General features: G+C 49.0%; 1 protein-coding gene across 2 annotated transcripts in view; it reads left to right on the top strand.

The window, feature by feature from the left end:
* Positions 1-25,610, top strand: part of PRKCB (protein kinase C beta) — a 201,335-nt gene that overhangs the window by 98,995 nt on the left and 76,730 nt on the right. For both annotated transcript variants that reach the window (XM_081170868.1, XM_081170867.1), the window contains exons 4-5: positions 1,683-1,794; positions 5,797-5,925. In XM_081170868.1, the coding sequence (XP_081026994.1) occupies positions 1,683-1,794; positions 5,797-5,925 (241 nt within the window). The remainder of the gene's footprint in view (positions 1-1,682; positions 1,795-5,796; positions 5,926-25,610) is intronic.

Below are 25,610 nucleotides of genomic sequence, written 5' to 3'. Positions count from 1 at the left end.
TTCTCCCCCTGCTTCTGGGTCCTTCACCAGCATCATCTGGGAGCCTCCCCTTCGCCTCTCCCTCCAATGTCAGTTCCCTGACAGCATGGTTCTGAATTCAGATCCCCCGCTAAAGCATCTCTTGGTGGCCTTGATCATTTTGCTCTGTAATCAATTTAACCTACCTCGCAGGGTGATTGTGAGGGAGTGGAGGGATAATAAAATAACCCCAAGCTCCTGAAAAAAATTGTGGCATCTGCAAAAATGTGCCTCACATTATGGAAGATAGACTAGGCTTTATTTATTTCATAAAATGTATATACCACTTGACTGCAGGAAACCTCAAAGCAGTTTACAAAAGAATAGCACAGTAAGATGATTAGTAAAACCAACAATAGACTGAAAAAGTATCAGTCATCTAAATATCTAGGCAGTCTTGTCTAAACAAAAATGTGGGCCGCCCAGAGTGGCTGGGGAAACCCAGCCAGATGGGCGGGGTATAAATAATAAATTATTATTATTATTATTATAACAGGCAGGGAGTTCCAAAGTGTAGGTGCAAAACAGATTTTATGTGGCACTTTCAGCAGTGCCGGTTCCACAGATGGAAACAGTCGAGGGGCATATTGTCAGGCTTCGGGGAATCAGATCCTTCCCACGGTGGCAGCCAAGAAGCAGAGAAACAATAAATGTTCTCACCAAGTACTGTATTTTTTCGTGTATAAGACTAAATTTTTTCCTAAATTTTTGAAGTTTGAAATAAGGGGTTGTCTTATACACGGATAGTGCAAAGTGCATTTTCTTAATTTTGAGTCCCAAAAATAGGGGGCGTCTTATACACAGGGGCGTCTTATACACAGAAAAATATGGTGATTTGTTTAATAGTCACACAGAGAGACGAAGGAGTGCAGTATCCCCTAGATCAGGCACGTCCAACTCCCAAGAGACTGCAATCTACTCCCACTATAAAAATTTTGGAAGTGATCTACCAATGAAGGGGGGCAGGGGGTGAAGCCAAAGTTGTTGAGCTTTTAGAGAGGGGGGATAATACCGTTAATCCAAATACGCCCCCAAATCCAAATACCCCCCAAACACCACCCCTGCATCAGCTAATCTGAGCTTTCTGCCTCTGAGCTTTATGTTCTACTACTTTCAATGTTCGCCTGGTCCTGGGAGAGGCGGGGGGTCCAGGAATGCTTCCCAGGACACTGAGTCTGTCAGCTGTCTCTCCCTGGTGCTTCTTCTTCCTCCCGCTGTTCCTCTTCCAATATTTCCCAGCTTCTCCCCTCTGCAGCCTCTGAACCATGACCTTCTGCAAACCACTGTTCTAAATCTATACTGTCCTCCTGTTCTCAGGAAGGTTCAGGAGAAGGGGTGGGGCGGCCCCCACCATTCCTCCTCAGTCCAGCCCCTGACACATATATATTTTATTATTTTTTTTATTAAAGATTTTCTTGTTTTACAGAAGTAAGTGTAATGTCTCTCATATTTTTTCCATGTAACATTTTTACAAATCCATTTCATTTGTTGAGACATTAGGGGGAGAAAAAAAAGAAGGGGTGGAGGGAGGGAAGATGGGTGGGGTTGGGGTCCTGACACACATATATATAATGCTCTTGATGCACATCAGTGACTTGCATTTATAGGCAAAGCTCAGCACTTAACCAATTGTTCCTTTCTACTGTCTTGTCTCTTTTCTCCAGGACCCACGGAGCAAACACAAGTTCAAAATCCACACGTACTCCAGCCCCACCTTCTGCGACCACTGTGGATCCTTGTTGTATGGACTCATCCACCAGGGGATGAAATGTGACAGTAAGTCCAGTTGCACTGAGAGATATATGACCCAATCGCAGCACCTGGAGTCTGATTCACAATTTTCTTTGTGGATGCAAAGGATCCCACTTTATCACTCCGGAGTATTGTGGATTAACTGTGTTGCTTGGGTGGGGTGAGTGGGGATTTAATGCACCCGGTGCTAGACTTGGCTGGTTTTATCATCCTAGTGAAGCAAACCACTGGCTGTTGTTGCGTTGCTTTTTTCCAAAAAAGAAACTTGAAGCGATTTACAAAAAAATGAACATTTAAAAATGAGTATAAAGACAGGATAAAACTGCCTAAAATACACAAATAAATATATATATATACCAACCCAACCCTCCAGACCACACCACTAAAATTCAGTTGGGGAAGGGTCGTAGCCTAGTGGTTAGAGCATCTGCTTTGCATGCAGAAGGTCCCAGGTTCAATCCCCAGCATCTCCAGGTAGGGCTGGAAGGGAACCCAGTCTGAAATGCTGGAGATCTGCTGCCAGTCCGTGTAGACCAGGGGTAGTCAACCTTTTTATACCTACCGCCCACTAATGGTAAAATTTCCTTACCTCCCACCAGTGTTCTATGGAAGAAGGATTCAGCTTGTGCCATAGAACCCCCTACCGCCCACCTAGAATCCTGAAACCCACTAGTGGGTGGTAGGGATCAGGTTGACAACCCCTGGTGTAGACAGTGCTGAACTTGAAGGCCCAATGGTCTGGTTTGGTATAAGGCAGTTTCATATGTTCCTAAAATTAAGATCCAAAGGCCAGGGTGAAAAGACTGGTTTTGCCTGGCACCTAAAAACAGCCAGTGATGCTGCCAGGCATGCCTCCATGGCAGGGCGGAGAGCATCCCATAAATGAGGGACCACTACTGAAAAGGCTTTTTCTCATGTTGCCACCCTCAGCACAGAAAGAAGGGCCTCCGATGAAGAACACAGGGTCCATGTTGGGAGAGGCACTCTTGAGCCATTGGGGAGCCCCATAAGGTTCAGTCCCCAATGATATCTCCAGTCCAGAAAGGGAGAGAGCCCTGTCCGAAACCTTGGAGAGTCACTGCTAGCCAGTGTGAACAATACTGAGCTAGATGGACTAAAGTCTGGCTCTGCATATGGCAGATTTTGGTGTCCTATTCAAATCAGCCCATAATTCTGAACCATGAGGACTGGAATCTTGCTTTATTTTTAAGAGTGAAGCTATAGCTCAGTGGGAGAACATCTGCTGTGCATGCAGAAGGTCCCAGGTTTAATCCCCAATGGTATCTCTAGGTAGGACTGCGAGAGCTCCCACCTGAAACCCTGGAGCGACTGCTGCCATTCAGTGTAGACAATACTGAGCTAGATTGCTATGCCTTTTACGGAGTCAGGACCATTGGCCCATCTAGCTTAGCATGCCAACGAGGCACCTTCTAGATGTTATGGACTACAATTCCCATCAGACCCCTCCAGCATGCCCTGCAGACAGGGATAGTGGGAGTTGTCTTCAGCAGCATCTGCACACACTACTTTGGCTACTGGCTCTGTACATCTCCCAGCAGTGACCCTCCAGAATTTTAAACCATTTTGAACCTGGGACCTTCTGAATGCAAAGCAGATGCTCTAACCCAGGGGTCAGCAAACTTTTTCAGCAGGGGGCCGGTCCACTGTCCCTCAGACCTTGTGGGGGCCGGACTATATTTTGAAAAAATATATACCGTAAATGAATTTCTATGTCCCACAAATAACCCAGAGATGCATTTTAAATAAAAGGACACATTCTACTCATGTAAAAATATGCTGATTCCCAGACCGTCCGCAGGCCAGATTTAGAAGGCGATTGGGCGAGATCTGGCCCCCGGGTCTTAGTTTGCCTACCCATGCTCTAACTGCTAGGCTATGGCCTTCCTGCTACCTCTTGCTTCCCCCAGACAGTGACAGAAGCAGGAGCCGGTCCGCTTGCTTTTTCCCTAGGACGCAGCTGCTACCCTCCTCCACTGCTGGATCAATAAATCTTGTATGACCTTTACTTTTCAATGCTACCACACCCTTTGATTAAGGCCATAAGTCTCCTTGTTTGTGCAGAGCTGGTGTGGTCAAATCCACCAGCGGAGGCTTTGCTGTGTTTACAAGAAAAGGAAATCTGAGTGAAGCCTCAGTTGCAAGAAGTGGAACAGGCAGCTGTGAAGATGTTGCAGCCTCATGGTAGCTGGTGTTTGTTTGTATAGCACCATCCAAGGACACAGGAGAAAACACAAGTGAAGGAGACATGTCCTTGTCTTGAGCCCCTTGCAATTCAGAATTCAAGAGTGGAGGAGACAACTGAAGGAGGGAGGGAGGAGTACGGAAGGAAGGAAGGAAGGAAGGAAGGAAGGAAGGAAGGAAGGAAAGAAGGAAGGAAGGAAGGAAGGAAGGAAGGAAGGAAGGAAGGAAGGAAGGAAGGAAGGAAGAAAGAAAGAAAGAAAGAAAGAAAGAAAGAAAGGAGAATTAAAAAGGGATGCAGCAATTCAGGCAGAGGTGATGGCAAGCTCACATCAGTGATGGTGCCCAGCTGAATTTAAGGATAATTGAACATCTGAGGAACAAGGAGATCCAGGATTCATAGAATCATAGAACTGTAGAATTGCAAAGGACCTTCAGGGGTCCTGTAGTCCAACCCCCTGCCTCAGTTACAGGGAGGGAATAGGGAAGGAAGGGTTCCAGCGCTGCCTCTCCTACAATACAATTGGGGTGCAAGAAATGTGGCATACAGGAGATCCAGTTCCCAAGGCAGCTACAGAGCCAGTGTGGTGTCGTGGTTTGAGTGCCAGACTAGGACCTGGAAGACCAGGGTTTAAATCCCTACTCAGCCCACGAAGCTCACTCGGTGTGACCTTGGGCCAGTCGCTGCCTCACTAACCTACCTTGCAAGGTTGTTGTGGGGATTAAATGAGATGGGGAGAACCATGAACACCATGGGGTGGGGGTGGGGAGGTGGAGTATAAATGCAAGCAATAAAAAAATAAGAATAAGCAGAAAGAACAGCAGAATCTATTGCCCTGGTTTGCCTTTCCGCAATTCACCTGAGTTGCCCTTTGAGCTTTCAAGGAACGCTCGAAAAAAGTGACTTTTTCGTACAAAGTAAGAGCTGGACTTTTCAGAGCGGGGTGGAAGGCTCTCATGGGGGTGGAAGAAATGCTGTTCCCTCTCAGGATGGAATTGCTGTTGGGTGGGGGGATCACATGGATTGGGCATAGGAAGACCTCTAATGGTCATTGTGTGAATTACAACCATCCTCTTAAATGGTTTATTTATTGAATTTTTATCCCACCTTTTTTAACTATCTGTGGCTTTTTTAGAGTGGGTGAGATGCTTTAATGCATTCTACCTCCTGGTTTTAATGTTTGCATGTTTCTGTTTTGGGTAAGTTATTTTGTAAGTCGCTTAGAGTTGCCATGGCAAAAAATGGCGGCTAATGAATCTACTTAATGATAATAATACTGTAGAGTAGCTCTCTGGGGCCACTGCAATGGAGATGGTGGAAGGAGAGATCTTAGAGGAGTTGATGGATGTAAATGAGGTGGGACAGGAACTCATCAGGTCTCAAGCCCACAATCCTCTAGGTGTCCGATGGCATGTAGGGGTTTTTAGATGGTCAGACTAGGGCCTGGGGGAGACTAGGATTCAAATCCCCACTTGGCCATGAGGCTCACTGGGTGACCCTGAGCCAGTCTCTGCCTGTCAACCTATCTCACAGGTTTCTTGTGGGGACTAAATGAAGAGGGGGAGAGCCATGTGTGCCACCTTTAGCACCTTGGAGAAAAAAAGTGGGATATTAATACAACCAAGGAACAAAGAAATAAATATAATTTTTCAGGCAGAAGGCAGGGAAGAATCTAGTGTGTGTTCAGAAATGAACAGCAGCAGAAACCTATGTGGTGTCCCATTAAAGGAGGTGGAATGCATGATATCCTGATGGCAGGCGAAGCACAATGTCGTGATCCCCATTCTGGGACCTGAACTCTCTCCTTCCAATTCTCTCTCCACTAGCCTGCATGATGAACGTCCACAAACGCTGCGTGATGAACGTACCAAGTCTCTGTGGCACGGACCACACTGAGCGCCGGGGCAGGATACACATCACAGCGGAAATTGAAAACGAGGTCCTCACCGTCGTAGGTGAGTCTGGGAGTGGGTGGTTTGTTTTGTGTTTCCTTGAGGGAAAGTTCAGGGGCAAAAACATCTTGCCTCCCTCTTTGCCTTCCAAAGAGCTTTCAAAAACTATCATGGAACTGTTTGTGTGTACACCCTTGTGCAAATTAATTTAAACCAACAATGTAGTTTATTGTACAAAATTCACATATAGACAGCGGCGTAGCGTGGGTTGTCAGCACCCGGGGCAAGGCAAGTAATTTGCGCCCCCTAACCCGGGGCAAGGCAAGTAATTTGCGCCCCCTAACCCCTAACCTGCCGCCGCTGCCAGCTTCTTCTTGCTGCTGCCTGGTCTGGTCTGGTGTGGTTCTCTCCCGCGCTCAGCGCTGCGCTGGGCGGCCGCTGCACTGTCCCTCCCCCAGATAGTCCCTCACTCTCTCTCCGCACCGCACGCCTGGCACCCCCCCCCTCCACAGTGGGCGGCGACCCAGCGGCTCGGATCAGATTCGCACAGCCAGCACTGCAGTGAGAGAGAGTGAGTGAGCCAGGTAGGGGCAGAGAGCTGCAAGTGAGAGTGCGCCCCCCCCCAGATGTTGCGCCCGGTGCGGCCGGGCCCCCCCCTGCACCCCCCACGCTACGCCACTGCATATAGATGTACAAAACTCACATATATGTACATTAGTTATGGATATGACCTCCGCTATTTTTAAGCAGCATTTGAACACGGTTTGGCATGGAGTCTACTAGTTTCGAACAGTCACTGTTGATTGTCGGATTCCTGTAACACACTTGAATCAGTGCCTGAATGAGCTTCTCCATAGTCGCATAGTCTACAGCATGGAGGCGACTTTTGCATATAGCCTACAAATTCTCAGTGGGATTTACATCCGGGGAATTCCCTGGCCAATCAAGTACCTGTATTTGCTACTCTGTCACGAATTTCTTCTCCATTTTTGATGTGTGACAGGGAGCTAGGTACAGCTGCAATATCACAGTACCGCCAGGATACCTCTTTTCCAGATCTGGAATAACGCTCTTTTGTAGAACCTCAATATATTGTGGCAAGCGCATCATTCCTTCTATTGGCTGCAGGCTTCCAACACCATAATGACAAGAAGCCCCAGGTTGGGGGTTGGTGTGCGTTTTTTAAATTTCATTTTATAATGTATCTAAAACAGGTAGAACAATTTTAGCAGCAGCTGAAAATTGAAATGATAAAATTAAAATTAAACTATAAAATAGGCATGTAGGATGAGTACAGTTGTACATGCGTTAAAATAACAAAAGTCCAAGTAAAAAAATATCAGCTCTATCAGATTATCAAGTCTGGTTTTAGATTTGCCTTAGATTTGACAAGGGTTTTTCTTGAAAATGATGGTTCCGCTGTATATGTAATAAAGGAATTCTACGGGTGGTGCTGCGGGTTAAACCACAGAGCCTAGGGCTTGCCAATCAGAAGGTTGGTGGTTCAAATCCCTGTGACGGGGTGAGCTCCCGTTGCTCGGTCCCTGCTCCTGCCAACCTAGCAGTTCGAAAGCACCTCAAAGTGCAAGTAGATAAATAGGTACCGCTCCGGCGGGAAGGTAAACGGCGTTTCTGTGCGCTGCTCTGGTTCGCCAGAAGTGGCTTAGTCATGCTGGCCACTTGACCCAGAAGCTGTACGCCGGCTCCCTTGGCCAATAAAGCGAGATGAGCACCGCAACCCCGGAGTCGGCCACGACTGGACCTAATGGTCAGGGGTCCCTTTACCTTTACCTTACATCATATAAAGTGTTTGGAGGTTAGTGTTGCATGCCACCCCAGATCTCTGACTGGTGCAAGATGCTGGGAGTTTCAAGTGCTTACCCTGGGTTCCACCAGAGTATTCTTATTAATACTCAGGTAGCGCTGTGGTCTAAACCACTGAGCCTCTTGAGCTTGCTGGTTGCAACGTTGGCACTTCGAATCCACGTGATGGGGTGAGCTCCCATTGCTCTGTCCCAGCTCCTGCAACCTAGCAGTTTGAAAGCACACCAACATGAGTAGATGAATAGGTACTGCTTTGGCTGCAGGTAAACTGTGTCTCCATGTGTTCTGGCACTCATCACAGTGTCCCGTTGCACCAGAAGTGGTTTAGTCATGCTGGCCACATGACCCAGAAAACTGTCTGTGGACACGCTGGCTCTCTTGGCCTGAAAGTGGAGATGAGTGTTGCACCCCATAGTCAAATTCGACTGGAATTAACCATCCAAGAGTCCTTTACCTTTTATTAATAATAACCATTGAATTTATAGCATGCCCTTCCTCCCCAAGAGGTCAGGGCAGCAAACAAATGTACTATTTAAAAGCAGAATTAGAAACATTATTCCACCCATTGACCTTGAGGTTGCCAGGAACAGTCTTCTTCAGCCACCACCAAATGTGTGGGTAAGCCGGAATGTTTTTGAATTCCTTTTGAAAGCTAATCATGATGGAGACAGGCACACCTCCCTAGGGGAAGGCATTCCACAACTGGGGAGCCACCACTGAAAAGGCCCTGTCATGGGTCAGCACCAGCCATAGAATCCCCTATGGAAGCACCACCACCAAGGGCTCAGCTGCTGATCACAGGGTTCGAGATGGTTGGTACAGGGGTAGATGCTCTTTTAGGGGTTTGGGCTGCAAGCCATTTAGGGCTTTATATGGTAGCACTAACACCTTAGAAGTGTGTGTTCCATGTATATGAACATAAAAAGAGCCTGCTGGATCAGGCCAGTGACCCATCCTGCCCAGCATCCTGTTCTCACAATGGCCAACCAGATGGCTGTGGGAAACCCGCAAGTAGGATTCTATCTCAAGAGTATTCTCCCCTCCTGCAGCTTCCAGCTTCTCTTTCTGAGCAGGGGATACATTTAACCACTTCATGCCTCTTCAAGCAGGAGAATAAGGGTGTTTTATTGCTCCAAGTCTTCCCCACCTCCCAGCAGCTGCTACTTCCTCCCAGCTGCATGAACTACTCTCTGTGATCTCTGGGGTTTTGGTGTCCTGAAATGACCTTAGCGTGTTTCAGATGTTTTGTCTTAGACAAATACTGTGGACTACCGCTCCTCATTCACCCAGACCAAACACTGTTCTTCAGAGCTTTGGGTCTGTTGTATGAAGTGCACAGAGGAAAAGTATTTTAGGACTACTGCACAGAGGAATTCAGTGTGAGTTGCTGTTGCTTCTTGAAGTGAGGAGCTAATTCCCACCCTCCTGTTTCTCACCATTTCACACCTGTTCTCAGTGGGAATTAGTGAGAGAGCACCCTGAGGAATCTGAATCACATTTCCCTCAAATATAAATCTGTATGTGGTTTACATTTTTAAAAAGAACCTAAACGCTGATATACAGTGGTACCTCGGGTTAAGTACTTAATTCGTTCCGGAGGTCCATTCTTAACCTGAAACTGTTGTTAACCTGAAGCACCACTTTAGCTAATGGGGCCTCCTGCTGCCACTGCGCCACCGGAGCACGATTTCTGTTCTCATCCTGAAGCAAAGTTCTTAACCTGAGGTACTATTTCTGGGTTAGCGGAGTCTGTAACCTGAAGTGTATGTAACCCGAGGTACCACTGTACAATAATGATGCTTAGTACCTAAAAAAGTACTATCACTACTGTCAGAGCTGCTTGAAGATCCTAGCTCACAGAGGATCACGCTAGCCAGCGATCATTAAGTAAAAGTCTTTATTGAATTGCAGTTTCCATTCTCACGCTGCTGCGCGCAACTCTACGTCTAGTAGCTAGATCGGCGAAGCTCCGTCTGAGTCTCCGCCCCTTGTGCACCAACTTAATATCCTAGCCCTGCTCCACCTTTTCCGCCTGACTGTCCTCCTCTGGGTCCCTCTACCCCCCGGGGTTTCTTCCTTCCTGGATTCTTCTGACGCTGACCCGGACCCTCCTGCCTCCTTGCGCCGGGCTTTAGGACCTGGTTCCCTTTCCGGGCTGCTTACTGCGCCGCCTTCCTCTGCATTTGAACTTGGCGCGCGCGCCCAACCTTCCACTTTCCTCTTAACCGTTTCTTCGCTCCCCGATGGAGGTGTGGCCACTCCTGACTCATGCCCTCCCTCCTGTGGTGAGCTGCCAGCGCTTGCCCCCTGGCTCCCTTCTTCTTCCCTGCTCCCTGGCGGTGACGCTGGTCCTGATTTCCAACTGCTCTCCCCTGAGTCCCCTCTGGCTCTATCTTCCTGGGGTGCCCCCCTAGACTCCCCCCTTGCCCTGGCCACTGGTGCTCCTTTCTGTGAATCCTCTGATTCACTGGAAAGACTAGGAGATCTCGGGTCGTCGTCATCACTCATCTTTTCTTCTGCCTCCTCCCCTTCGCTCTCTGTTTCCTCCCTTGGCCTTGCCTCTGCTCCTAAATCCCTGACATCCATCCCCCCCTCGAAGCCCCCCATTCCCCCCTCCCCTCCTTCCGGTGCTGGAGCTGGGTGCTGCTGTTGCAAAGGGACGAACGTCGGATATCGTTCGCTTCCCGTGGCGGGCCTCCATCTGAAGTCTCGCGGGTCTCCCTCCCTGCTCTCGTCGACGACGGTCACCTCCGCTTCCATCTCTGTGCCGCCGTGCTCGAAACCAGGGTCGTCCCCGAAAACGTCCATGTCCGTTTCTCCCTCACTTCCTCCTGGCGGCGTTGCTCGTCCTGGGCCTTCCAGCCACCTTCTGCGGAACTGCTCCTCTGGTCTATCGTCCCACCAATACGAGGGTTCTGATGCAGATCCCGAGGGTGACCCCTCCGGGGAACGGACGTCTTGTGTCGGGTCCTCTTCCGAGTCGAACCCCCGGAAAGTGCTGGCCGAAAGCGTGGGCGTGAAAAGCCAGTCGTCGAAAAAGTCTGCTGGCATAGGTCTATGTGGGAAGAGGGCATGAAACTCGTCTTTGAGTAGAGGTTCGTCCAAGGCGTAGCCCGGCACCCAGCTGTTCGCACTGGCCGGGGTGCCCTCCTTGGCGAGAAAGTATTCTACCCCCTCTTCCCCCCATCTGGAGTCCAAAATCTCCGTGACTTCGTTGATGCGCTCCTTCTGTGCCACTCCCGCGTGCCCTGTTCTGTCTCTGACCGGACTCGGCGCCGTTCCGGGTTCCTGGAACCTGTGCGGTGCCTTGTAGGGAGTGAGCACCGATCTGTGGAACACCGGATGCATTCTGGAACCCTCCGGAAGTGCCAGTCTGAAAGCTACCGGGTTGACCTGCTCTTCGACTTGGTAGGGCCCCAGTTGTTTATGCCCTAGTTTCTTCTTGGCCAACGACCTGGCCGGCACTGCGTGGGCTGCTAACCAGACCCAGTCTCCCACGTGGAGCTCTTCGCCAACCCTTCTGTGTCTGTCCGCTTGTACCTTGTATGCGTGTTTGGCCAGCTCCAGGTGGCGCCTCAGCTGATCGTGGACTTCCTGCAGCTCCGACGCGAACGCATCTGCCGTCTGCGGCTCCCCCTCCCCCATTCTTTCCAGTCCCGGGAAGGTTCTGGGGTGCCTCCCGTTGTTGGCGAAGAACGGCGTGACCCCCGTGGACACGTGCTTCGTGTTGTTGTAGGCGAACTCGGCAAGCGGCAGGTAATCCACCCACGTCGCAGGCTGTTGATTCGCATAGCATCTCAGGTACTGCTGCATGATGGCATTGACCCGCTCCGCTTGCCCGTTGGTCTGCGGGTGTCTCGCCGACGCCAGGTTGATCTTGACGTTCAGGAAGCCCATCAGCTTCTGCCAGAAATTCGAGATGAACTGCCGCCCGCGGTCGGACAGAATAGACCGTGGCAGACCGTGAACCTTGAACACGTGGTCTATGAACAGTTTGGCGGTTTGCTCCGCCGTGGCCACCTTAGCACACGGAATGAAATGGGCCATCTTGGAAAACAGGTCCACCACCACCAGCACTGCCGTCTTGCCCCTCGAGCTGGGCAGATCTGTGACAAAGTCCAGAGCCACCCTTTCCCAAGGTTCGACCGGAGTTTGCAGCGGTTCCAACAGTCCGGCCGGCGGTCTGTGCACTGGTTTGGCCCTCTGGCAGGTGTCACACCTCGCCACGTAGTCTGCGACCTCCCCTCTCATTCCAGGCCACCAGAAATCCCTGGCTACTAATTCCACCGTCTTCTCCTTGCCAAAGTGCCCGGCCGTGGGCGCGTCGTGCAGCTGCTGCAGCACCTTGGCGCGAAGGTCGTCTCCCGGCACGTAGATGGCCCCTTTACGGATGAGCAATCCATCTCGTAGCTGGAAACCGTCGGCCACAGCCTTGCCCCTTTGCACCTCTGCCATCTTTGCTTGCGCGAAGGAGTCATCCTGCAACGCTCGTCGCACCGCCTCCAGGTCCACGGTGGCCGCGGCGCACGCCCATACTGTTGGTGCGAAGATGTGCATGGCTGCCGCTGGCGTTGCGTCCTCCAGATACTGTGGCTTACGGGAGAGGGCGTCCGCCATGATGTTAGTGTCCCCCGGGACATACTCTATGCGGAAGTCGAAGTTCGCAAAAAACTCAGCCCAGCGTATCTGCCTCTGGTTTAGGAACTGTGCCGTGCGCCAGTGCTCCAGATTCTTGTGGTCCGTGCAAACCTGCACCGTGTGCTTGGCGCCGATCAGGAAGTGCCGCCACGCTTTGAACGCTGCATGAATGGCCAGCAACTCCCTGTCCCAGATGGTGTAGTTCTGCTCGGACTTGCTGAGCTTCCTGGAGTAAAACGCTCCCGGTCGCCACACCCCCTGCTGGTCCTTTTGCAGCAGGACCGCCCCCACGGCTCTGTCCGAGGCGTCTGTCTCCACCCTCATCGGCCTGCTGGGGTTGACGTGAAGCAGCTGCTCTTCCGACGCGAAGAGACGCTTGAGTGCCTGAAAGGACTGCTCCGCCTCCTCCGTCCAAACGAACTTCTTTTTCTTGGAGCTAAGCGTGTCTGTGATGGCCGCTGTCTGCATAGCGAAGCCCTTGATAAACTTGCGATAGTTCGCAAAGCCGACAAACCTTTGGACCTCTTTCCGGTTGCGTGGGCTCTTCCAGTCCAATACCGCTCGAACCTTGGCGCTGTCCATGGCGAGCCCCTTGTCAGACAACTTGTAGCCCAGAAAATCCACCTCCGTCACGTCGAATTGGCACTTCTCCAGCTTGGCGTAGAGCCTATGTTGCTTTAGTCTGGTCAGCACTTCCTTGACGTGCCTGTCATGCTCCTGCTGCGATTCCGAAAAGATCAGGATGTCATCTAAGAAACAGACGCACGTCTTGTAGAGAAGTCCCGCTAACACGTGATGCATGAAAGCTTGAAAAACGTGGGAGCCATTTTGCAGTCCAAAAGGCATAACTCTGTATTCGTAGGTACCCAGTGGCGTGAACATGGCCGTCTTCCACTCATCCCCCTCCCGCATGCGAATGAGGTTGTACGCCCCTCGCAGGTCTAATTTGGTGAACACTTTTCCCTTCCGCACCTTCGCCAGGAGGTCGTCGATTCGGGGCATGGGGAAGTCCGACGGCTTGGTCACACTGTTTAAAATGCGATAGTCCACGACCAGTCTTTTTTGGGGCGTGTCTCGCTTTTTAACAAAGAATACAGGACTGCCCCCCGCTGCCTTGGACTCTCGGATGAAACCGCGCTCCAAATTATGATCGATGAACTCTTTGAGTTCCTGCAGCTCGTCCTCCGACATGGAATACAGTTTCCCTTTAGGCAGCGCCGCCCCCGGCAGCAGGTCAATTTTGCAGTCATATGGTCTGTGAGGGGGTAGCCTGTCCGCCTCCTTCTCGCAGAAAACTTCCAAAAATTCTGCGTACTTGTGGGGAATCGCTTGCAGCGTGCCTAGCAGCAGCTGTGACTCCTCTTCCTCTCCTTCCTGCCGGTGCACGATGCAGTGTTCAGCACAAAAGGAAGAGCCGAAGACCAGCTGCCTCTGGTACCAAGCCAGCGTTGGGCTGTGCTTGTCCAGCCAACTCATTCCCAATACAATGGGCGTATCCGATAGTTGAGTGACATTGAAGCTGATGATTTCTTTGTGATTCCCAAGTCGCATCGCCATTGGCGGCGTCTGCTTCACCACTTGCCCCCCTAGCAACTCCCTGCCATCCACCGTGACAACCTGCAGGGGCAGTGTGGCCGGCAGCAACTGTATAGCGTGCTTGTCGACAAAGTCCTGCCCTATAAAGTCCGCGTTGCTGCCCGAGTCCACTGTGATGGGCACGTCTATGGTGATTCCATTGGGCAGCTGGAGAGATGCGGTGAGCCTCACCACTGGTTTGGGCGGGAGGGGGTTCACGGGCTGTAAAATCTCTGGGGACTGCGGCACTAACACGTCTGGCTGGGCCCCAGGGCCTCTTCCTCCAGCCAGACTGCTTCGTTTCCCTGCTGTGTTCCTCCTTGCTGCGTTGCTGCAGTCACCATTGCCGAGGCTGCAGTGAGCTTGTGGAGCCTCTGGGGACACTCTTTCGCCATATGCCCTGGCTCCTCACAGACGTAACACTTCCTGTTCCCTCTAGGAGGCTTCGCTTTCACTGCTGCCGGTGCTAGGGCTCTGGTTGCTGACTGAGCCCTTGCACCTCCAACCTCCATAGGTTCGGCTCCTCCTCCTGGCGGAGGCGTGGATTGCGCCCGCGCTGCTTCTCTGGGAAGGAAGGAGGGGCCCCTGGCTGGTTCGCGCCCTCCACGCCCTTCGTCCCTGCTCCACGGTCGTTCTTCCAGCCTCACCCCCACTGCCAGTGCCCTCTGAACGACCTCCTGGGTGGTTCGGGGTCTCTCCCCCCTCGCGATCTCATCTTTAATCGAGCTGTGCAACCCCTCCCAAAAGAGGTCTCTTACAGGGGCCGAATCTCTGTCCCATTCCAGGGCACTGACCAAGGCGAAAAAGTGGGCATGGTACTGCCTGACGCTGGCCCTCCCTTGTCTTAGCCCATGCACCTCCTTCCGGGCAAGATCCACGTCAATGCTTGATAAAAAACACCCATCCATAGCTTTAATAAAGGCATCTGCATTCTGGAGCGCCGGATCCTTATCTCTCCATAAATTGCGTAGCCATGCTTTAGCATCCCCATGCAAATGAGACATGATGAATCCCACTCTCTCTTGCTCATCTCTAAAGTCTTTATGCAGCAGTTGCAGTGCGCACAGTACGTCTGCTCTAAAGTTGGGATACTGTTGCAGGTTCCCATCGAAGTGAGAGACCAGCCCGCCTGTGCGTCTCGCCAACCCAATTCCCTCCTGCCGGGGTGTCTGCTTTGTCAGCACATCTAACCTGACCTGGAGATCCCTGCAGGCGGCAGCTGCCTCCTCCTCTCTCTTCCTGGATGCGAGAGCCTCGGCATTCAGTTGTGCCACTGCTTTTCTGAGTTCCTCTATCTGCTGCTCCGCCGTCATGTCGTCTGCCGTTCGTGAGCTCGCTAGTGGGCACCTGCTTCTCTCCCCTCCTCGAGGTTGTAGATGCCCACAATTGAGTGAGACGGAGCTTACTGTCAGAGCTGCTTGAAGATCCTAGCTCACAGAGGATCACGCTAGCCAGCGATCATTAAGTAAAAGTCTTTATTGAATTGCAGTTTCCATTCTCACGCTGCTGCGCGCAACTCTACGTCTAGTAGCTAGATCGGCGAAGCTCCGTCTGAGTCTCCGCCCCTTGTGCACCAACTTAATATCCTAGCCCTGCTCCACCTTTTCCGCCTGACTGTCCTCCTCTGGGTCCCTCTACCCCCCGGGGTTTCTTCCTTCCTGGATTCTTCTGACGCTGACCCGGACCCTCCTGCCTCCTTGCGCCGGGCTTTAGGACCTGGTTCCCTTTCCGGGCTGCTTACTGCGCCGCCTTCCTCTGCATTTGAACTTGGCGCGCGCGCCCAACCTTCCACTTTCCTCTTAACCGTTTCTTCGCTCCCCGATGGAGGTGTGGCCACTCCTGACTCATGCCCTCCCTCCTGTGGTGAGCTGCCAGCGCTTGCCCCCTGGCTCCCTTCTTCTTCCCTGCTCCCTGGCGGTGACGCTGGTCCCGATTTCCAACTGCTCTCCCCTGAGTCCCCTCTGGCTCTATCTTCCTGGGGTGCCCCCCTAGACTCCCCCCTTGCCCTGGCCACTGGTGCTCCTTTCTGTGAATCCTCTGATTCACTGGAAAGACTAGGAGATCTCGGGTCGTCGTCATCACTCATCTTTTCTTCTGCCTCCTCCCCTTCGCTCTCTGTTTCCTCCCTTGGCCTTGCCTCTGCTCCTAAATCCCTGACAACTACAAACATAACCAGTGGTGTCAAGGTTCAGGGGGTCAAATAACCATTAAGATTTCTGCAGTGTGGCCCCTGTTTCCTAGAGCTGCCCAGTCAGCATGAAAAGGGAGCTTTTTAGCCAATGAGAAGTCTTCTACCCTTTGTGCCCGTTGGAGCCAATCGGAGTGAAAGGAAGTGAGTCATCCACTGAGGATGGGCTCCTAGGGTCACTCTGGAGAAGGTGTGCAGGAAGAACACCAAGGAGGAGTTGTTGTGTATGCTCCAAAGCTAAGCATCTAGGAGCACTGAAAAGATTAGGAGATTCAGCTTCAAGAGAATGGGGTGCAAGTTCTGTTTGCTACGAAGGAAAATACAACTTGAAGTGTCTCTGAAACTTGATATTGGAGCATTCCAAATAATTTGCCTGTGGATGTGCACAGAAAATGTGGAGAGTTGCATCGATCTTTGCAGGGCATCCCTAATTATTATTATTGTATAATTATAACATTACTGCGTCATCTCAGAGTATTGCATCATCTTAGAAAGGGCATGGCTGTGACTGCGCTTCTGAACATAACACTAGTAATCAAGGACTGACAACTCATTTGACATGCATCAAAATTTAAATGAGCATGAAACTCACCAGTGGGTCAAGAAAAAATAACCCAATCATTTCATGTCCCAAAGTAGCTCCAGAGTTGAAATTAGTACCTAGCAATTCTCCCCTGTCAGAAAAGATAACAAGAAGCCCTCTTATGCCTCAACCTCAACAGTCAGCAAGTCCTCTCAAGAGTTCTTCTTCTGGATGAAGGCTCCCTTATGACATCTCTCAGAGCTGGAGTGGGGGGGCAAGGCAGGTAAAAGCAGGCCACTCCCTGACGAACTGCATCATGATGGCAACACTCAATATTCTACACTTTAATTTCTTTGGAGGGTGAGAACTATTTGTTTTAGCAAAGTAGAAACTTAACATTTCAGTTGTCCAAACATTCACTTGCCCACTGCCAATCATGTTTTGTTCCATTACTTCTCCCTGGTCCTGAGCGCTGCTTTGGCACCGTTTTTTAATTTTACTTATTTTACTTCTACTTCTTCCTCCTTCTTAGAGGAGGCATGGAGAAGAATTTCATTTGGTCCCTATTTTTAGGCACACAATTTGCACCTCCCAGACACAGATTGCAGCATAATTATCCTTCAGATTTTGCAATATAGATTTTTGTGATACCAAAATGCTTTGAAATGTGTGTTTTAGGTTAATAGATGTTTATAAAGACATACACTGAGATACACATGGTAAAATGCATACTTAGGTACCTACACAATACACTCATGAATAAATGCCTATGACTCTGAGGTGGGTGGGTCCATCCCTCAATAACACCCACGAAAGGTCCATGCTGTGATGGAGTGCTGGCACAGTCATAATTTGCTGTGCAATGAGCTCCCAGAGGGCGGGCGAGTGCATTGTGAGTCAGGAAACAAATATTTTTACAAGGAATGCTTAACAGTCATTGAAAGGGGGAGTTTTGGCTCATCTGGGGGGGGGGGGCAAACACGATAAACAAAAGCTGCAAAGCATGTTTCTGAGGTAGTAGTGTTGTACCCAAGCCAAGGGAGGAGTCATGAATTGCTGAGTCAAGGCAAAGCAGCCTGGCTGGCTCATCTTGAATCATCTCCAAGAAATGGCAGTTGTAAGTCTGGCAATTGCTGAATTATACAGCAATTGCTGCTGTTCCTTTTTTCAGTGCATCTGAAATTCCAGCATGTAATTTCATAGATCTGTAGAGTTAGAAGGGATCTCAAGGGTGACATCTAGTCCAACCCCCTGCAATGCAGGAATTGCAGCTGAAGACTCCCGGACAGATGGCCATCCAACCATGGCTTAAAAACCTCAAATGAAGGTGATCCACCACCTTCCAAGGTAGTCAATCAGCTCTTACCTTCAGGAAGTTTACCACAAATACATCCACCCACACACCTCACTTTTTTAATGAAATAAAAAAGGAGGTGCCACAAGTTAGAGCATCTGCCTTCATGCATAATAATAATAATATTAATAATAATAATAATAATATTAATAATAATAATAATAATAATAATAATAATAATAATAATAATAATAATAATTTATTATTTATACCCCGCCCATCTGGCTGGGCCTCCCCAGCCACTCTGGGCGGCTTCCAAAATAATATTAAAATACTATAATACATCAAATTTATCAGTAAGAGTATACATATAAAAACATTGTAGTTGTTGTTTAGTTGTTTAGTCGTCTCTGACTCTTCGTGACCCCATGGACCAGAGCACGCCAGGCACTTCTGTCTTCCACTGCCTCCCGCAGTTTGGTCAAACTCATGCTCGTAGCTTCGAGAACACTATCCAACCATCTCGTCCTCTATCGTCCCCTTCTCCTTGTACCCTCCATCTTTCCCAACATCAGGGTCTTTTCCAGGGAGTCTTCTCTTCTCATGAGGTGGCCAAAGTATTGGAGCCTCAGCTTCAGGATCTGTCCTTCCAGTGAGCACTCAGGGCTGATTTCCTTCAGAATGGATAGGTTTGATCTTCTTGCATTCCATGGGACTCTCAAGAGTCTGCTCCAGCACCATAATTCAAAAGCATCAATTCTTCAGCGATCAGCCTTCTTTATGGTCCAGCTCTCACTTCCACACATCATATAAAAACATAGTAAAACATTAATGCCTTCCCAAGTTCAATCTCCCATATCTCCAGGTAAGGCTGAATGTAAATCCTGGACAACCACTGTCAGTCATTGTAGACAGTACGGAGCTACAGATGGAACAATGACTGTGTTTAGTCCTCCATATTGTGGAGTTGATTGGGAAATGTGGGTTTATTTCACACGAATAGTACTGTCTTTCCAGAGCAGCCTTTCTCAGCTTGCTGCCTTCTAGATATTTTTGATTTACAACTCCATGATGGCTGGGACTGATGGAAGCTGTAGTCCATAACATCTGGAGGGCACCAGGTTGGGGAAGGGCTCTTCTCAAGCGTTCCCTCTGGTCTTTTGGAATTTTGTTTTCCAGGAAAACACGAGGTTGCCTTCTGCAGAACGAAGCCTCTCTCTGGGAGGCACAGATGTATCTAGAGTGCTCTCTTGTGGCATCAGAAGCAAAGAGCATGTGTAAAGCCAGGAAATCCAAAGGCCTTTGTTCAAAAGGACAGAAATCATGTCTCATCTATGGTGGATCTTCAGAGGGATTTGTGGGTTAGTCATGTGGCCAATCTGGATGCCCAGATCAAGGGCGTTTCTCAGCCTAGCCGTAGTACTGGAAGCCAGCCCAAGAAATTTGTGATACCCACCCTTGGCACTAGAAATTAAGAAGGTCTGAATACCAGTTGCTGGAAACTGCAGGAGGGGAGAGTCCTGATGTGCTCAGGTCCTGTTAGTGGGATTCCCCCTGGGGCGTCTGGTTGGCCACTGTGAGAACAGAATGCTGGACTAGTTGACCCCTTGACCCAATCCACCAGGCTCTTCTTAAGTTCTTATGGTCTTGCATTTGAGTCCTGCTTGTGGGTCTCCTGCAGGCATGTGGTTTGCCACTATGAGAACAGGATGTACAGTGGTACCTCTGGATGCAAACAGAATCTGTTCCGGAGCCCCGTTCACATCCTGAGTAGAATGCAACCCGCGTCTGCGCGTGCGCGGGTCGTGATTTGCCGCTTCTGCAAGTGCGGGTAATGTCATTTTGAGCAGCTGTGCATGCACGAGCGGCGAAACCCAGAAGTAACGCGTTCCGTTACTTCCGGGTCGCCGCAGAGCGTAACCTGAAAACACTCAACCTGAAACATATTTAACCTGAGGTATGACTGTACTGAGTTACCATCTCATTAATGCAAGGATTTATGTTTGTGCAACAGGACTCTCCCCTGTCTCCTTCCCCATGCACCCCCTAAAACTGTTCTAGGGGGTTCCCCCAATCCTCTAGAGCAGATTTGGGGAGGGCAAGGAATGTGCGGGGAGGTGGGGAGTCCCATTGCACAAGTGGAAATCCTTGCACTGATGGGGAATGGTTACTTAGTGCTGTTTTGGGTACAAATCAGTATTGGGATTCAAATTGCAATGCAATAAAATACAATATAACAAATAAAAGAAGCAGTAAAGATACAGTTAAAGCGTCTAGCACAGTGCAGTACAATTGCTACAATTTAAAAATCATTAAGTGGTCCAGTCAGAGCCTCAGCAATTTTCGTCTGTGGGAGGGAAAGTTTGGGAATGGCAGATATAGCATGATATCTAAGCCACCGCTAACCGACAGAGATCTGAACATGATTTACAATCATGTTTTAAAGCAAGAAAATTCAATATAAGCTTGAAACCAAAATTAAAAGTCAAGCCGTATCAATGCATCAGATGAATATCCATCAGCTATAGCTGGCTCAGAGGCAGAGCATCTGCATGGCATGCCTCAAGTCCCAGGTTCAATCCCTGACAGTTCCAGGAAGGGCTGGGAGAGACCCCCTAGCTGAAAGCCTGGAAAGCTGCTGCCAGTCAGTGCAGACAGTACTGAGCTAGATGGATCACTGGTCTCGCTCAGTGTAAGGCTGATTTTATTATTACTAATGACACTATTGATCACAAATAATTTCTCCCCACCAAAGGTCTGGGTGAAGAGCTAAGTTTTTAATGGGCACCAAACCCAATTAAGGTAGGCAGCAGACGTATGTCTGAAGGCAGGGAGTTCCATAAATGAGGAGAGACCACAGTGTAGATTGTATCCCAATTGATCCAAGTCACGCCCACCTGCCCATCAGCTGATGTCACTCAGATGGGCAGGAGACATCAGCTGATGGTCAGAGGGTGGGGGTCAATTCTATCTTAGCTGCATGTGCCAGTTCCCCACAGGAAACTGGTGCACTCAGTCAACGCAGCCTGTTTTAACACACCCACACCCGTATCATCTGATGAGCAGGGGTGAAATTATGTCCAATTTGGCAGGAGTTAGTGCAACTCCCTTCCTGAATCAGGTAACCAACACTAAAAAAAACCCATTTCCAATACAAACACCTTCCATCCTGCAGGATTCATAGACTCATAGAATTGTAGCATTGGATGGGGCCCCAAGAGTCATCTAGTTCAACCCCTTGCAATGCAGGAATTACAACTAAAGAATTGGTGTTATATGATGCAATTAGCTGTGATGTGCCAAACTCAGGCAGCTGCACTCTACGCTTCTTGCAGCTTCTAGTCTGTCTTCAAGAGGAGCCCCACATAGAATGCAATGCAATGATCTGATCAGCAGGTTATCGTAGTGAGTGGGATTAAATTTTCTTTAATTCAAAAGTAAGAAATTATACATCTTTCTGCTTTGTTGCATCAACTGATGTGGCTAAAGGGTGGAGGTTAGGATGATTGCTGAGTTTGGCGAGAGCTGGGGTGCTCCGGCAGTGGAAGTGAGGTGTGCAGTACAGCAGCAGAAGTGGGGGTAGAGTGCAGCAGTGAGTGGGGGAAGAAGACAGCAATTTCTGTTTCATCTCAGGTGGCAAAATGGGAACAGGCTGCCCCTGGGAACACCTACAACTCTGACCAACCCCAACCAACGTTGCTGGACAATGCTGGGGCTGATGGAAATTGCATTCCAAAACATCTGGAGGATGTCAGGTTGATGAAGGCTGCCAATGACAATTCAGAACCCCCTCTGGTTCTCCATGCACAGTTTTTGCTGGGGAATAAATTCATCGCTCCTGAAAAAGGGGCAACAAGGAGACCCTTTCACCACCTTTAACAATCCTGAGTGTGAAAACAAAATAACACAGTGTGCTAAGGAGTATCTAACCATTGACTAGTCACTTAATTGGCCACTAGTCCCTATGGCTTAATTAAGGGGTGACCTTGAATGCCCAGCATTTGTGATTAAGAAAATGACTCACTTGGTGGTGCAGTCGCAATATCAGCCCATAGATGGCAGTGCTTGACTTCCAGAATCTTTTAGGGCTTTGATTGCCTGGCGTTTGATTTCAAAAGCCACCAGAAATGGCTGGTGTTATAGCGGGAATCAAGGTCGCGTTGTAAGGCTTTGGAAAGAAAGCACCCCACCCCCACCATCTCTTTGATGCAGGCAGCTTCTCTCGGTGACTTAAGATCAGCCGAGGAGGAATCTTCTAAGCTTGCCTGTGTGTCATCTGATTTGCTTTTCTTGTTACAAATTCCTTATTGCCAATTCCTTCATAAATATAGAATGTGGTATCTACGTTGTCAGAATCCCCTTCTTCCTCCTGCCCCTGAAGGTCGCGGATCAGCATTTGAAAATGTTTTAGCTGCATCTGTTGACTTCAGAGGGGAAAGACTAAACCAGGGAACGAATAACAAAGAGCCTTGTGATATCTTAAAGATGACTCAATTTATTGTGGCAGAAGCTATGAAATCTCTTGCTCTTGCTGCAATCCACTAACACGGCTACCTCTCTGGAAATCATTTGCACATTCTTCAGGACCCTGGACAGTAACTGTGATCTGTGCCTTGTTCCCTTCTTGACTCATTCCCAGTTTCCCTGACAATTATGCTTGTCAGAGCAAGGAAGTTATAGCTATTACTGGCCCCCAAAATAAACCTGAGACAAACAGAACCAAGTGTGCTTATTTTGAAAGGTTCAGAATTCTATTTTTCCGTGTGTGTGTGTGTGTGTGTGTGTGTGTGTGCAGATTATGCCTAATTTCTAAACTACAATTCACAGGATTCTTTTCGAGGGGGGATGTGCTTTGAATGTGATCCCAAAGTCAGCTGCTGGAGCAAGTTATCTGCTTGGAGTTGTCCAACTTCCTGCAACTTCAGTCTGACCCTGTCTCCTTCCTGACACCTGCCTAAGCCATTTCTCTCGCCCCCATTCATGGTCAGGAGAGGATAGCCTAGTTTATGCAAGCATTTGGCTCCCTTTCCATTTAATTTTATTTAGGTGTGTGGAAACGAACCCTTAAGGTTCTTCTCAAAGTGTGGTTTTAAGGATTCCTTCCAACCCTTCTCCAGTTTGGATCATGGTCTAGGTTAGAGAAGGACCCTCTTTCACCTTGAAGATGTACAAATCCCAAGGGATACTGCAGTGGGTGCTCTGATGCGTTGTGGCGCATTTTGTGGTGATGGAGAGAGAGAAGTCTCCTCCTTCTCTAGACTCTCGTTGGTGCCATTGCCAGCATATCCTCCAGAGTTAAATGCAAGCAGAAGCGGAAGATTGGGAGGAGGCTTTGGGGATGGGTGAGAGTCCACTGTGTCTCACTTTCCAAGTTCCTAAGATTGGTTCAAGTGATGAGTTGATTTCACTTTGACTTTGATGTATGGGGAGAGGAATTGGCTCATTTCCAGTTGAAATAGAGGATCAGCTGCTTGTTCTCACTTAATCTAATTGTATTAGATTTGGATTTGCTCTGTTGCTCTGTTACAAATGGTTAGTATTTTGAGGTCTTTTGTGAATTGTAGTTATTGCAAGCCACCTTGAGTGCTCTATATAGGAAAAGGAGGTCAGTGTTAAAATATGGATACACAAATCCAGAAACCATCTTGGAAAATGCTCCTTGACTGCTCAGCCACACAGTTCGAAATCTATGTTTCAGGGGAAGGGAATCCAGCTGCAGAACATCCAGTCCATTCTAGTTCCACCAAAATGTCCCCAGCACAGCCTGGAGTCGCTCCTTATTACTTCACAAATCCCAAGGTTGATCCCATGAAACTGTAGCTCAGTTGAAGCAACACATGGAAGAAATGCATCGCTCTTTGTTTTTGTCCCGTGTCCCTAGGTTGCTGGCCATTTTGCCACCCGGCATCATTCTGAAGGGCAAATCCATTTGGCAGTTCAAGGTTAATCTGTCCCTTTCTCACGTGGGATTGGTTCTTCCTGCACAGACCTGATACTTGCTAATTGAATGAGTTGATGAAGTGAGTCGTTGGCCCAAACTGGAACAAATTATGCAGCAATTAGATAAACAAGCTAGAAAGGCATTAATTAATGTGCACCGGCCCAAGAAGATGCTGCTGTAAGAAGGGCGGTGCATTTTCCATTATAAATATATGTGCAAATTTATTCTTCTTCAGTGTATTAATTACATGTTATAAGGAATGGTGGCACTAATCTTTCTTCCACTTGCTTCATGGAACTGACTCAATCTTCAATGCCCAGATGGGGCCACCCTCACATAATACCACTGCTAGGAAGTAAGGGAAGGCAATGGACTACATTGGCTGGGTTCTACCTCCTGTTTTTTTTCTGGATCCATTTCAGGATCTTATCCCTCCCTGGGACTTTGCATCATCACCTTCAGTTGCCCCAAGGTGGCAGTCGGAGGCAGTTTGGGAATAACTGCCCCAAGTACCGTAATGAAGGTGTGCTGTGGTGTGCTTTTCCTTGCCTGTTGATGGAGGCTGTCGTATTGGGTACATGTGATTGACTTCATGATGCACTAAGCAGAAGTTGACCCTGGGGAGTTAGAAGTTGCAGATTTGGAAAGCACTGGCTCCTCTGTTTTTTGGAAGAAAGAGCAATGATGCAGAATAAGGCAGCCTCAATTCATCTGGCGATGGTCAGGAAGAGAAGAGGAAATGTGGCTCTTGTTAAAATGCCAACTAGTCTCTATTTCCATAATGGAAACTGAGGCTGACAGCTGTGAGCCAGTCAGAGAGGACCTGCTAAGCTGGGGTTTGCATCCGCACTCTGTGTCCAATTTTCCATCCATGTGTCTGGACTGTGTATGTTTGAATGGAGGAGATATTGATCCTCTGCAAACAGGCATGTCAGTGCAAAATATCCAGATTTCACATCTACACTCCTGGGGTCTGAACTGGAGGTGACTGTCGAGGAATGAGACCTTGGGGTCATAAGTTGATAGCTTAATGAAGACCCTGACCCTGTGTGCAGTGGCTGTGAAGAAGGCAAATTCCACTCTGTGGATCATTGAGAGAGCAATTGAAAAATGAGACTGTCGCTATCATAACGCCATTATGCAATTCTGTGGTGTGACTGCATTTGGAATACTGCATATTGTTTTGGTCACCTCACCTCCAAAAGGATATCGCAGAGTTGGGAAAGGTCCAAGAAAGGGCAATCCAAGTGGTCAAGGGGGTGGAGTGACTTCCCTATGAAGAGGTGACATGATAGACATTTATAAAATTGTGGATGGCATGAAGAAAGTGGATTGAGAAAAAAACTTTTCTCCCTCTCTCCTAACGCTAGAACTTAGCAGACATCCAATGAAGCTGAAAGCTAGAAGGTCCAGGAAGGCAGTTCAAAGGAAGGACTTATTCAGGCAGCGCATAGTTAAAGCAGTGTTTCCCAACCTTTTTTGGGCAAAGGCACACTTGTTTCATGAAAAAAATCTCAAGGCACACCATCATTACAGCCCCGTGACGTCAGCGCGCAGCGTCACGCCGGGAGGGACATGAATTGCTAGCAAATTACATAATCACCTCCTTGAGGGTTGGCTCATCTTCTCCGAAGGCAGAACCCCATTAATTAACAGCACAGACTCACACCATAGCCAAGACGAGGGGGGGAAACCTCAGTCATGCACAGTCATGCACATGTGGGGGCTAAATGAGGACGAAGACCGGGCAGAGAGCAGGGTTCAA

The sequence above is a fragment of the Podarcis bocagei genome, assembly GCF_964188305.1.
Source record: "Podarcis bocagei genome assembly, chromosome: 14".
Classification (NCBI taxonomy): domain Eukaryota; kingdom Metazoa; phylum Chordata; class Lepidosauria; order Squamata; family Lacertidae; genus Podarcis; species Podarcis bocagei.
Note: the sequence above shows the minus strand (reverse complement) of the source record. Positions and strands in the feature narration are given on the sequence as shown.